Source organism: Passer montanus, unplaced genomic scaffold (genome assembly GCF_014805655.1).
Source record: "Passer montanus isolate IOZ18808 unplaced genomic scaffold, ASM1480565v1 scaffold60, whole genome shotgun sequence".
Taxonomy (NCBI): domain Eukaryota; kingdom Metazoa; phylum Chordata; class Aves; order Passeriformes; family Passeridae; genus Passer; species Passer montanus.
In genome coordinates this window covers 3,964,506-3,977,663 of record NW_024371038.1, presented here as the reverse complement: position 1 = coordinate 3,977,663, position 13,158 = coordinate 3,964,506, and the positions used below count along the sequence as shown (strand labels likewise).

The following is a 13,158-nucleotide window of genomic DNA, read 5'->3' as shown; positions in this document are numbered from 1 at the left end:
GGTGCGGGTGCGCGGCCCGCAGCCCCGAGAGGCGCGGCTGGTGCGGCCGTGGCCGAGCCGCAGCCGGCCCTGCGGGGCGGGAGCGCCGCCGGAGGGCACTGGGCCACTTAGCGTTGGCAGCTGAAGGTAGGCTTCTTTTACTTGGCGTGACAGATGTTTTAGCGTTTCTCTGTCACTTAAAATAATACTTAGCAGATCACACCTGGTTTTGCGATTGCTGAGAGGTCAGTTTGTTCGTAGACGTAAAACTGGATTTGGACACCATTTGGGGGCGCATTTTGATAGTTGATAGTGTTTAGTCGTTTATAGTTGAAGAAGTCTTTGAATATTTCTGAACGGGTTTTTTTTTTTTGGATTTGCTGCCCTGACAACTTGGCAGAACTTTTTTTAATTAGGAGATACTTGTTTATATTTCTTAAAGGTTGTGTGTGTTTCTTCTCCTGCCCTGACCAAAATACAGTAGACAGATAAGCAAGAGATGGTTTGTTAAGGCTTCTTCCACGTAGATGGGGCTGCACAGAGACGTGTGTTGTGAGTTTAAGTAATTTGTTTAAAAAGATTGTTAGCTTTTTGTATAGAATTCTTTTTCTGTAGTTATTTTATCTGTCAATACCATATTTTTTTTTAACTCCTTTTCTAGGTGGGATCTGCTGAAATTAGTACTCCTGTGACTAGGAGGATGGCTAGAAGAACTAAATCAGTTTGTAAGCCAGAGGTGATTCAGGAATGTCAATTTGAAGAGTTGGAACATGCAGAAATGAAATCAGATGTCAGTGATAGCTCAGAGATGCAGGTCACTAGGAGTGAGAACACAACTGTTCCATCAGCACAATCAGTTGCTGAACCACAAGTTGACGGGGATGTGTCAGAAGCAGAATCAAACTGCTCTTCTGTGTCTGGTCTCCAGACACCTTTGTTTGTAAGAGTAACACGGAGGCGACAGATTGTAATTCCTTATCAACCAGATTCTGCTGGCAAAAAAAGACATGACAATACAGCTTTTGTAAATAAGTTAAGTAGGATTCTGGATGAAGATGATGTCTCTGAAGCTGAGTCTTGTTCCTCTGCTGTTTCTGGTGTCCAGATGCTTAATGTTCCCACAAGTACTTATAGAATTCTTTTTCTGTAGTATTTTGTCTGTCAATACCATATTTTTTTTTTACTCCTTTTCTAGGTGGGATCTGCTGAAATTAGTACTCCTGTGACTAGGAGGATGGCTAGAAGAACTAAATCAGTTTGTAAGCCAGAGGTGATTCAGGAATGTCAGTTTGAAGAGTTGGAACATGCAGAAATGAAATCAGATGTCAGTGATAGCTCAGAGATGCAGGTCACTAGGAGTGAGAACACAACTGTTCCATCAGCACAATCAGTTGCTGAACCACAAGTTGACGGGGATGTGTCAGAAGCAGAATCAAACTGCTCTTCTGTGTCTGGTCTCCAGACACCTTTGTTTGTAAGAGTAACACGGAGGCGACAGATTGTAATTCCTTATCAACCAGATTCTGCTGGCAAAAAAAGACATGACAATACAGCTTTTGTAAATAAGTTAAGTAGGATTCTGGATGAAGATGATGTCTCTGAAGCTGAGTCTTGTTCCTCTGCTGTTTCTGGTGTCCAGATGCTTAATGTTCCCACAAGTACAAGGAGCAGACAAAGTAAAAAGAAATTGCAGCCACACAGAGGTCGTGAAGCCCAGAGTGAGGATACTTCTGATGCGGAATCACGTTGCCCAAGTTCTCTCGTGGAACCATATGTCACTCCAAAACGAGTTACTAGGAGCATGCAAATGAAATCACAAGCAGAAAATACTAAGCAGACTCAGAAAAAAAAAGTATTTGTTTCACAAGATGAGAATTTAATTGAGGACACTGTTAAATCTGATCCCATCATAATTCCTGATTCTGATCCCATCGTAATTCCTGATTCTGATCCCATCATAAGTCCTGATTCTAGGCCTACTGCAGAACTTGTCAATGACACGGAAGAAAATGCTTCCACCCTCATTGATGGTAATAAAGAACCCAGTTCACCCAAAAGCAAATGTGCTAGTGCAGCCTGGAGTGAAGACACAAAAGAAGAGATTTTAAATGATGTGGCATGCAGTCTTACAAAAACAAAACAAAGTGACACTAAATCACCTGTGAAAAAAACAAAAAAAAATACCCTGTCTGTTGGGATAGACCATTCAGAAGCAATATCTGGCCAAATACAAGAAGATCACAGTAACATACTTGCAGGAAAGGGGAAATTAGAGCATGTGTCTATTTCTTTGACTGACTGCATGAGTCCCAAACAATTTCTAGAATCCCAAGGACAAGTAACACCAAATGAAAGTGAAAAAATCACAGAATGTGAAAGAGCAGATGCTGAGGCAGATGCACAGCAGTCTTTCTCGTGTGATGATAAATTAAGGAAAAGTAAGCAAGCTAGTGCAGTGAGCAGCCCATCCATGGACATGGCTGTTGCACAGACAACTGAAAGTACTGGTAAGAGCAGGATGCTCAAAATTGTTGGAGACAGTGGTGACAACCAAACAGAAGACTTTGAGGTGTCCCACAGCAGTGAAAAACCAAGTGGTGATAATAACTCTCTTGCATTGTTTCTGAGCAACAGTGAAAGTGATGACTCTGAAAATAGTGATGTGGCAGACATAGATACAGTTGATGAGAATCTGTGTTATAAAAAGTCAGACGAGAAAACTCCTTCCCCCAAAAAATCTTTAAAAAGTGGTTCACTGCATGTTGAAGGTCTTTTTGTAATTGATACTGAGCCTGGCATGAGTTCCAGCCAAAAGTATTATCTGGATGATGTAGACCAAGACAGTGATGCTAAAAGTAAGGATGAAGGAGGTGAAAAAGATGAAGAATCAGACTTGGAAGAGGATGAAGAGGAATTAATAGATGAAGATGAAAAAGATGAAGATGATGATCTGTTGAAAAATAAGGTTGACGTGTAAGTATCTTGCTAGGACTAGTTAAAGAATCTGCATTTCATTTAAGAATGTGCACATTAAGTGTAAAATAAATAAGGGACTAGTCTTGCCACGTATGTCATGTTGCTGCAGAAAATGGTGTTGCACATATTATAAAATATTAATATGGTCCATAAATTTGGGTTTCGGGATTTTTTTCAGTTTTGAATATAGTAGGAACAGAACTCTGAAATTTTTTTGGCATCTAGAGGGCTTGTATGTGTTCAGCTTGAAAAACAGTGTGAATCTGGTCAGGCTGACTGAACTGGGTTATTCAGGTCACAGTTTTGTTGGTTTTTTTTCCAGTTGGAATGTAGATAACAAAAGTCCAGTAAATTCCTTACATGTTGCCTGATTAGATAACGCTTTTTAAACAGTTGCATATAATTTTATGTGTCAGTTGTTGCTGTGCTGTGTATGGTGACTCTTCAGGTGAAACCTAGCGTGGAATCAGAATAATTTAGGTGGAATTCTTGTAGTACAGCTGCTGCTACTCCCTTCTTATGTTTAAAGCATAATACTTGTTTAGGTTAGATAAATAAGTCTTAATCTAGTAAAAACCTTCAGGTAGACCAGAAGTCTTAGCTGAGAAAGCTTAGCCAGGCATTCATTGTGAAGGCATTATACAAGATCAGCCACAGTTTGATAGAAAGTTGTTAAAGGGCTTGTATTAATAAGTATTCAAGCTATGGGAAATACCTGATGTACCTCTTTAGATATTACCATCTTTTCTGCATTGTAGTTTAGAGCTTTTAAATATTGTCATCAAAACCAGCCATGGTATGTTGTTTGTTGATACATTCCACAGTCTGCCTGAATGAAGCAGTGAAACAAATGTGAATATACTAACCTTGAAATTTCATAGAACCGTCAGGGCTCTGAGCCATTGACCATGACCCCTGGATGCAACCATCCAACCAAGTTTAATGACTTTGTTCCTGGTATGGTTATGCAGCAAGGACTTAAATATTCCTACAATGAATTCTGTTTTCTTCATACTTCTTATTAAGAGTCATAGTATTTTTACTACCAATCTGTTTGGGGTTTTTCTCTTTAGCTAGCAAGCTTGTCAGTGTATAGAAGGATGCTAGTCATGAGTTCTTCTGGCAAGGTTAAGCAAATTTAAGAATACAATTATCTAAGTTGAGAGCCCAGCATTAGACTTAATGTGAAAAATTTCTGGAAGTGATGCCACAGGTATTTTTTAATAATAAGTCTTATTTCATATTATGGCATGAATTCCCCCTCACCTGTCATTTCAAAATGACATAATCTAGATAACAAGACTTAAAATCATTGCAGAACTGAACCTAATTGGGAAGAATAAGAAAAATATTTTTTCTATTCATTTTCCTCAGAGGACAGTAGAAGGTTTAGCCGCATGCATGTTACAATGTTCTAATAATTAACTATTTCTCCTTTAGTTTACATCTTTCCAGTAGCATAGACCCTGGTTTGAATATCAAGAAGCTTGGAGGTTTATATATCAGTTTTGATGCAAAAAATCAGAAGCCTGGATCAAGTATAATTGAACCACTGAAGGAGAAGATGAAGAAGAAGGACCAGGTAACGAGTTTACAATTACTCAGTTATCTGTGACTATGGTAACACAGAGATGTTAGTCTAAGGAGGTTGGTTTATTTGATTTTCAAGAGTATACTTTTCATGATTCATTGAGGACTTACATTCTTTTTGACCAGAGTGTGGTTTTACATTTGGTTTTAATGGTGAAAGTTTAAATATACCTCAGTTTTCAGAAACTGAAAAGCTGAGCAAATTCTAAGATTATCTTGTAAAATAAACTAAAGTTGATTATACCTGGAGTTATGCCTAATGATAAACAAGCTTAGGGTCTGCTGACAAGATATTTAGTCCATAGCCAGAATGAATTTCAGTAAGCAAAAGTCTGTACCCTAATGTGAACTTATCAGGTTTTTTTTCAAAAACACCCTTTGAAGGAAAGGGTGTGTGTTATTTTTGTTGAGGCTTTTCTTTGGCTCATCCACGATAGCCCTCTTTATTCCAGGGGATCTGCTGTCTCTCTTCCTCCAGGGCAGGTCAGCTGCTTTCTGCTTTTGTCCAGTGTTCTGTTTTGAAGATCCTTACTGCTCGTGTATTGCATTAGAGTGCTTGCTTAGATTCTGCGTGATACCTTCAGTAGGTTCTGTAAATACAGTTAAGCTGTAAAATTTGTGTCAGTGAGGTGGCTCTCTAATGTTCAAAAAAATTCTTACAGCTCTTGCAGAACAGTATAATAACTCCAGACTTTGAAAGAAAGGAATGTGTCCCACCCTACAGGGAATCACTTCACCAGCTAAAGAAGCAGCGCAGGGTAAGTGAAGAGCTGGTAATGCCTCAAATAATGAAACAAGCTGTGGTAGAAAGCTGCATGCTGGGACTCTGTGTGTATCAGGACCTCACTGGAAATGAAGTGATGAACTGCAGTTTAGTGTCTTCATTGAGCTGTCCTGTGAAAAGTCATCCTTTCAGTCACAAACATAGTGAAGTGAATGGTTATATGCTCAGTACAAATCTGTCATTGAGGCAGTGCTGATAACCTCCTTTATAATAGTCATAAAATACGTGTTTTAGGGGTTACATTCTGAATGCTTTATCTGTCTTTTGTGGGGAGGAATTCCCTTTTCTGTCCTGTCCTAGTTACTGAATGCAAATTCATTGTTCTTGGTATTGCATCCTAGGCAGAGCGAGAGAAAACAACAGGTGATGGCTGGTTTGGTATGAAAGCCCCAGAAATGACAAGTGAACTGAAAAATGATCTTAAAGTTTTGAAGATGAGAGCTTCATTGGACCCTAAGCATTTCTATAAGAAGAATGACAGAGATGGTCTCCCCAAGTACTTCCAGGTAAGGAAGCAGCTGAAGGTGGCATTGTACTGCTGAAGTTTTGAACAGCTGTTTAAGCACACCTAATAATGCCTACTTTGTAGGTAGCTTCTATGTTAAATTAATTTCATATCTTAATTATTAAAGTGTTTTGATTACTTAGCTGGAGTTTGCAACTATTTAACTTTGTGTTACGTATGTATATATGCTGTTGATGTTTTTAGCTTTGGCTGATCTCATAAAAGTGAACAAATATCTTACTGAATCCATATTTTGAACCCTCAGAGGACTAGATTTTCACTGCTTCTTTGGAGTACTGGCCTTTGTAAACAAGTGTGTAGAAAATAATTGGCTTTTATTTTCTTACTAGATAATACAGTTTAAATGGAGACAGCTACCTTTGTGATAAGCTGAAATTTTTGCTGCTTGTACCTCTCAGCTTTGAAATTATTTGTATCAATAAAGAAATTACTCTGGAAGCTGTAGAAATAGGCCTCCAGAAACTTTGAGTAGTTAGCATGCTTGAGGAAATGTTTTCATTTCTCAAAATATTACTACTTCACTCTGAAGTGTCGAGGGTGTTTTATGTTTTGAAATTAGAGGAACTTAGACTGAAGTGTTCCACATAATTAGACCCACACAGGTTAATTTTCACTGCATGAAACATGTGCTGTGTGTATCTTTACTGCTGACCTGAACCGTGAGAGCTGACTGACATGTTGGCTGGGAAAAAAGTGATGTGTTTCAGGATGAAGCCCTTGTATTGGAGCTGTGTAGCCCTGATGTAGGTGCTGTGTAGTCCTCTAGCAAAACCACCAGGATGCGAGACCACCAGGTGGTCATAAAGGTTTCTTTTCCCTTATGTTTAAAATATTCAGAAGTTAAGAACTTTAATGAATTAAAGTGTTGATACAGCAGTCCAGCACTGAAAACTGTACAGTCTTAAAGCTCAGGCCTTCCTCTCTGCACTATGCAAGGAGACCAAAAGGGACTCTGCATACAAAACCTGACTTACTTATTTTTGGGTTTTGTATTGTTGTTAAGCAGCTGTCATTCTCATCTGCTCAGTAGGTGTCTTCACACTTGTTGCTGGGGATAAAAAAAAAAAAAAAGGGCAAAATGATCAACATCTTGCTGTTCATGTACAGTAAGAATGTTTTCATTTTTGTTTCCTAGGTTGGAACTGTAGTTGATTCTCCCATAGACTTTTACCACAGTCGAATCCCTAAGAAGCAGAGGAAGAGAACAATTGTGGAGGAGCTGCTTGCAGATTCTGAGTTCAGAAGGTATTTAAAAGTAGTTCTGTAATTCTAATATCCCATGTTAAAGAGGAGTATTTTTAACTCTGTAGCCTTTTTTTTGTTTTATTCAGCTTGCAGGGTGGCTTTTTATACTTCAAAGAAAAATTTATAGTCTTCTAGCTTTTCCATAGTACTGGCATTTATAAGGTCTAAGGAAACTTTATCTAAGGGGATAATTAGACTGAGATAATGTATATTTCAGCTTCATTAAAGGGTTTTATCCAACTTCGGCCATCACTATTGGCAGCCACTCTTAAAGACTAATTATTTTTTCATGGCATAATTGACAGAAAAGAGCAGCCTATAATTATGTGAATGCTGATATTATTTCATTTTATAAATACATATATTTATTCCCCACCTGTCATGGGAATCAAAATTGTGCTAGAAGACTTACTTGAACATTATGATTGAATTAATTAATGTCTGCATAGCTTACAGATTTTGGAGTAGATAATTAAGTTGGTCCATTTTGGTATTGGTTATTACATGGTGTTAATATTCACTTCTCTTTTCACATAATGACGTGTTTTCTTTGAAGTGGTGTATGATTTGGGATTACAGAGTTAATTTTGTCAGACTTGTAAATATAATGTTGGGAAGGCAAGTTACTGTATCTATGTCTTAAGTAGTTTTCTGGTTTGACTTGATTTATTAGATATTTATTATAAAGTCTTTTTAAAAATTGATATATTTGAAATTTAATCAGTTAATTTATGTTGTGCCTCATTAAGGGCTTTAATCATATACTTCAGCATTAGTGCAGATATTTGTCAGATTTTGGTGTTGCATTTAAAGCCTCAGCACTACTCAGTCTGCAGTGTCTGTGGTACTCAGTATTGAGCAGGTACACAAGAGTCTGTTATAACAGAGGAGCTAGCAGCTCACATTCAGCAATTACCCTGCTCCTTGTTTAGTATTCACCTCTTCTCAGTTTTCTGTCTGCAGTAGAGTAAGGTTTATTATCCTGAGTATGGTGAGAAGGCACTGTAAAAGTGGGTGTAGTTTCTTCATGGTATTGTGGAAATGGTTGAGTCTTCCCCTTGTGAGCAGTAGCAGTGTTTCAGCCAAGTGTCCAAATTGTGACTGCATATGTAATGAAGATTCCCCCCCCCCCACCAACCAGAATTAATTACAAAATTCAATAGAATTTACTTCCAAAGCAAATTTATCTGCATTTATCATTGATCCAACTGCTGATTCCCCTTTACTTATGCATAAATATAAATCAAAGAAACTGAGAAAAGATGAGAAAACTCAGTTTGGCAAATAACGTGCATAGAGTACTGTCCATGTTATCTTTTCCTGAACTTTGATTTGCCATGCTTAAAAGTAAATTATTTATTTTGTTCAGATATAATAAAAAGAAGTATCAGGAGATCATGAGTGAAAAAGCAGCTTTTGCAGCAGGGAAGAGGAATCGGAAGAAGAAGAAATTTCACAATTAAGAATTGAAGAAAAATACCAAGCTGGAACAACATGTTTGTTATAAAACTTTCTTACAGAATGCTTTGGTTGTGGTGTTTTGTTTGGTTTCTTTTAAGATTGCAGGTCATGTGCAAATTGAGGTTTAGGGAAATTCTTGCCATACGAATAAAGCTAGGAAGCTTTAGCAAATTATCAGGTATCTCAATTTAGATTAATTTAAATTTTAAAATTGCTATTTATATTAATTTTTATGTAAAGAGATAATGATATGAAAGCATATTATTAAATCTGAGTAAAAAATTCAGCTTCACAGATTGTGGTCTTCTAGGCTTCAGATTTCACATCAATTAATTAGTAAATTCAGTTTAAAGTTATATGTGTAATTCATCTTGGCACATATTGTGTGCTAGAATATATTTTTCCACAACTTGTCAGAGGTGCTGCTGGCCAAAACTGTAATGGAAGGTATTGAAAAATGGTTTGGTTGTGAAGGATTTATTTCAGCACTGACCATAATGGTATAAAGAATGTCCTGGAATTCAGTGCCTACACATATACTTTTATATTTATGTGTGTATATATTATTATTTTATATATATATAATTTAGAATAGACAAATTACATATTAATTATTACATAAGTAATACTTATATGTCAGATTTTAACAATCATATTTTGTTCTTTTATTTTTACTATTTATTGTCTAATGATATTTTTGGAAATTGCTTAACATTGGCATCCATTCTGTAGGATGTGTTGTGCAGATTGTCTGTTAGCTGACCTGGAATAGCTCAAGGTGAACAAATAGAGTGAGTCTGGAAGGCCTCTGCTGCCATTGCACAGAGCTGGCATTGCCTCGGTTCCCCCTCAGTGACTGTTCATGACCTTTTGTGATGGTGAGAACTGCTGCAGTGTTTGGTTGGTTTTTAATGACCTGGTCATTATTGGTTACTGCCCTGGGCTAGCAGAAAAGATGGATAATAGAAGAAATTAAGCTGGCACTACATTGTCTTAGGTGGATTGGGTGATTAGGAGGTAGCAGTCACCATCAGAGGACCAGTGGTTGATTGTTTCCTTACACAAGAACACTGCATCTTAAAGGTTGCAGATCCTAAGCAAGAAGTGCTTCACTGTGTTCTTGACTAATGTTTAACCATCAAGTTTTCTACTGAGAATTAGTTTTTTTAAGGATTAGTTATTTATGCTGAAATGAGCATTGTGGTATGTATTAACCATCGACTGATGCTTGAAAGAATTTTCCTCAGATCCTTTGAGGTGTTTTTTTATCATTCCAACCATAATGTTGTCCATAATGTTTTACTACCAGAAACAGACAGGAATCTAGTCCTTCAAAAGTCTTCATGGCCTGGAGATGGATGGTGTCAGAGTCAAGTGGATTCATTGGGAAATATTAAACAAGTACAAGTAGAACCACCCGTCCCCAGGTCTCAGTTAATATGCATAGGCTATTTTAATGCAATGATATTTATGCATTTATTTTATCATATATCTCAATTCCCAGTAAATTATAAAAAAGCCAGTAAAAACAACTGTGGTGTCTTGTTCTCTGTTTGAGACATGGAAGCACCAAAAAAAATTAATACTGAACACTGAGAAGAAAACAAGGCAGCATAGCAGTTGTCATTCTGTTGTATCCTGGGGTGTTCCGAGTGCAACTTTGGAAAAGCAGCATGCAAGTCTGAAAGACTTTGAGAGAAGTGCAAGCTGTGGTGTTACACAGCAAGCAACAACTCCGTGCCTGTTGCTCAGGCTGCTCAAAGGCTACAGCAGTTACTTCATGTGCAGCACAGCTAGGAAGGGATTTGTCTTGTGTTCTCTATCCTCTCCTTTGATTGTTCCAATCCCTTCAGTTTGTCACACCCTGTGCCCAGCCGGTGGCCGTGTTGTGTGCAGGGGTGAGCTGTGCTGTGCTCCCCGCGTGCAGGGTGGCACTGGCAGGTGGAGTTGGGCAGCTTTGTCACTGCACACAGCACCTGTGCTTAACCACCGCTTTATGTTAAAGTAGACTGATGGCTTTGAAATTGAAGTAAAGGAAAAGGTGCTGGGAGATTAAAACCCAAGTGCACCGTGTGATTGCCAGACTGATGGCTTTGAAATTGACGTAAAGGAGAAGGTGCTGGGGAGATTAAAACCCAAGTGCACCGTGTGATTGCCTGTGGTTATTACATTACTCTGGAAACACATAAAAACTTCCATGAAGCTTTGCCTATCAATTATAAGCAGTATTTTATTTAATGGCAGAAATATTTGTGCTAATTAGTAATTCTGCCTTTCCTGACTGTGATGGTTAATGTGCCTGATGGTGTGGTACATTTTCAGATTTTCCGTTATTGCTTTTAAACAAGCAGAATTACAGTTGGAACGTCACACCTGCAGGATGAAAAATAATTTATCAAGAAAACCCCACAATTTAATAATTCAGGAATAATGAATCAGATTAATTTATTCCATTCTGTGCAAAATCAAGGTGCTTTGTTTATTGCAGCTCCTGTTTTGTTTTGACACCTAATTTGATTGCTATACTTAAAATGGCTCTTCATCTTCTATCTGTCGGTAAGTCAGAAAATATTGTGTTAGTTGCGGTTTGTGGGCTTGTTGCGTTATTTGAAAGTAACCAGACATGTTAATTTCAATCACGGTGACCCATCGGAACTGAAGTGCCTCCAGGAAAGACGAAGTTTTGGTTTTTCAAGTAAAATTGCTTTCCGCAGACAGTCCTGGAAGCGTAGCGGCCCCACGGGGCTGGTTGTCGGTTCTGACCGCTCCGGCGGAGCTCGGGCCGGGGGAGCAGGAGCGGAGCCCTTCTCCCGCTGCCACGGGGCCATGGGCCGGGAGAGCAGGAGCGGAGCCCTTCTCCCGCTGCCTCAGGGCCGGGGGAGCAGGAGCGGAGCCCTTCTCCCGCTGCCTGAGGGCTGCGGGGCCGGGAGGGGAAGGAGAGCAGAGCCCTTTGTGCCGCTCCGCCTCCTCGCTGCCGGCGAGGAAGCTTCGTGTCATCGGGCCGAGAGGACACGGCAGGTTCGGTCGATGGCGGCTGTCGCCGCCCGCTTCCAGCGTTCCCCACACCGCCAGGCAGGGCGGGAGGCGGGCCCGGAGAGCCTCGCTGACGGGAGAAGGGCCAGGCCGGCGTACTGGATACCTGCGGCGGTGAGGTAAGGGGAGCGCGGGGGAAAGATTTCCGCCCAAAAGGCGCAGGGGGCGGGGGAAATTTATAAAAACAAAAAGGAAAAGAGAAGACACGACTCCGCCGGGACTCGAACCCGGAACCTTTGAATCCCTTCAAACCCTCTAGAAGTCCAATGCGCTATCCATTGCGCCACGGAGCCACCTGTTGGAATCTCCGTACACCGTCCATAGAGCCTGCGCGCGCCGTCACGCGTTAACCTCGAACGCTCCGGCTTTTCTGTTTTTTTCTTTTTCTTTAATTTTATTTTTCTTAAGCAGCATGAATAGATTTAGTCGTACACGAGTAACGAGCCCCTCGCAGACGAGTCTCGCGGCGGCCCTGCGTGCTGCCTGAGCGCTGCCCCCAGCCCGGGTGGGCCCACGGCTTCCTGTGCAGCGCTCGCCACAGGGCTGCGTCCTCCTTTCCGAGGGAAGACCGACTTCATCAGGGGTTACTATAAAGTACTTGTTGTCATCCTTATGCTCGAGGGATATAATTATAATCCACAATTGGCCTTGTATTGAGGAACTCTTCCTCCAGACGTCCATAAATGCTCAGTAGCACCTTCCAAAAGAGATTTTCCATAAAAGCTGTCACTCTAGCCTGAAACAAGTCTGCGATACTATTTTTAAAATAATGAACAGGCATAACAGAAACCCCAAGAGACAAGAGTATGAGGTGTTCTTTCTTTAACCTTGCAAATGGAGCCTGTGGCCTGCTGCTGGGGAGGGGTGCCAGGCTGCCGGCACCGGCCCAGGAGGGCTCCGGGGCTGCGCAGTGAAACTTCGAGACTCTCGTGCTAGAAATCATTTATTATAATTTAAATGTACAGGTATCCATAAGAGTGGAGAAAAACATGTAAATAAGCAGCACGCCCTAAAATCTGAGGAACAAGGAAGTTAATCACAGCGATGTAAAATAAACTGACTTGGATCCACAATCGCCGAGGTATTGCAGCCAGGGCTGAGATACCGAGTGTAATGAATAACCGAGGTGACTCAGGCACTCCGGCAGTGTGTCCTGTGATTCCCAGGAAGCTGGGTGCTGTGCCTGTGGCCAGCAGTGACCTGCCTGATGAGTGAATAGCTCCTGCAATGCTGCCCAGAAAAGGAGATTGCTGGAAGGGCTCAGCAGTTACAGCAAGTACCAAGTTGGGGGTACAACACCCAAGCTAAGAGACTGTTGTTAAGCCAGAACATTTGTAAACAAACCAAGAATCACTAACCTGTACAAGATTCAGAGCAGGTCTGGTAAAATTTGCAAGCTCTGGGTCTTGCCACAATTGTTCTGTTATGGAAAATTTGACCCCTGTATGGCAGAAAAGAAACAGAAGTCTTGTTTTTAAGAACTGAGTTGATCTTCAGAATACGCTTAAATTTATGTTTGTGGCATTCAAATAAACCTCTTGTAAGTAACTAAGAATCACTGTAA

At 40.1% G+C, this 13,158-nt stretch overlaps 2 protein-coding genes and 1 non-coding gene across 3 annotated transcripts in view; 2 read left to right on the top strand and 1 right to left on the bottom strand.

The window, feature by feature from the left end:
- GCLM (glutamate-cysteine ligase modifier subunit) overlaps positions 1 to 777 on the top strand; it is a 12,632-nt gene extending 11,855 nt beyond the window's left edge. The window contains exon 7 of the mRNA XM_039727036.1: positions 641 to 777. Coding sequence (XP_039582970.1) covers positions 641 to 654 — 14 coding nt within the window. The 3' untranslated portion in view covers positions 655 to 777. The remainder of the gene's footprint in view (positions 1 to 640) is intronic.
- On the top strand, positions 680 to 8,563 carry DNTTIP2 (deoxynucleotidyltransferase terminal interacting protein 2). Its single transcript, XM_039727110.1, has 7 exons — positions 680 to 1,003; positions 1,175 to 2,952; positions 4,396 to 4,537; positions 5,208 to 5,303; positions 5,671 to 5,835; positions 6,991 to 7,100; positions 8,470 to 8,563. Exons 1-7 carry the CDS (start codon positions 680 to 682, stop codon positions 8,561 to 8,563), a joined length of 2,709 nt encoding a protein of 902 aa, XP_039583044.1.
- Positions 8,564 to 11,800: 3,237 nt separating this feature from the next.
- TRNAR-UCU lies at positions 11,801 to 11,887 on the bottom strand. Its single transcript is given in 2 exon segments — positions 11,801 to 11,836; positions 11,851 to 11,887. It is a non-coding gene; the product is annotated as a tRNA-Arg (tRNA).
- Between the last annotated feature and the right edge of the window lie 1,271 nt (positions 11,888 to 13,158).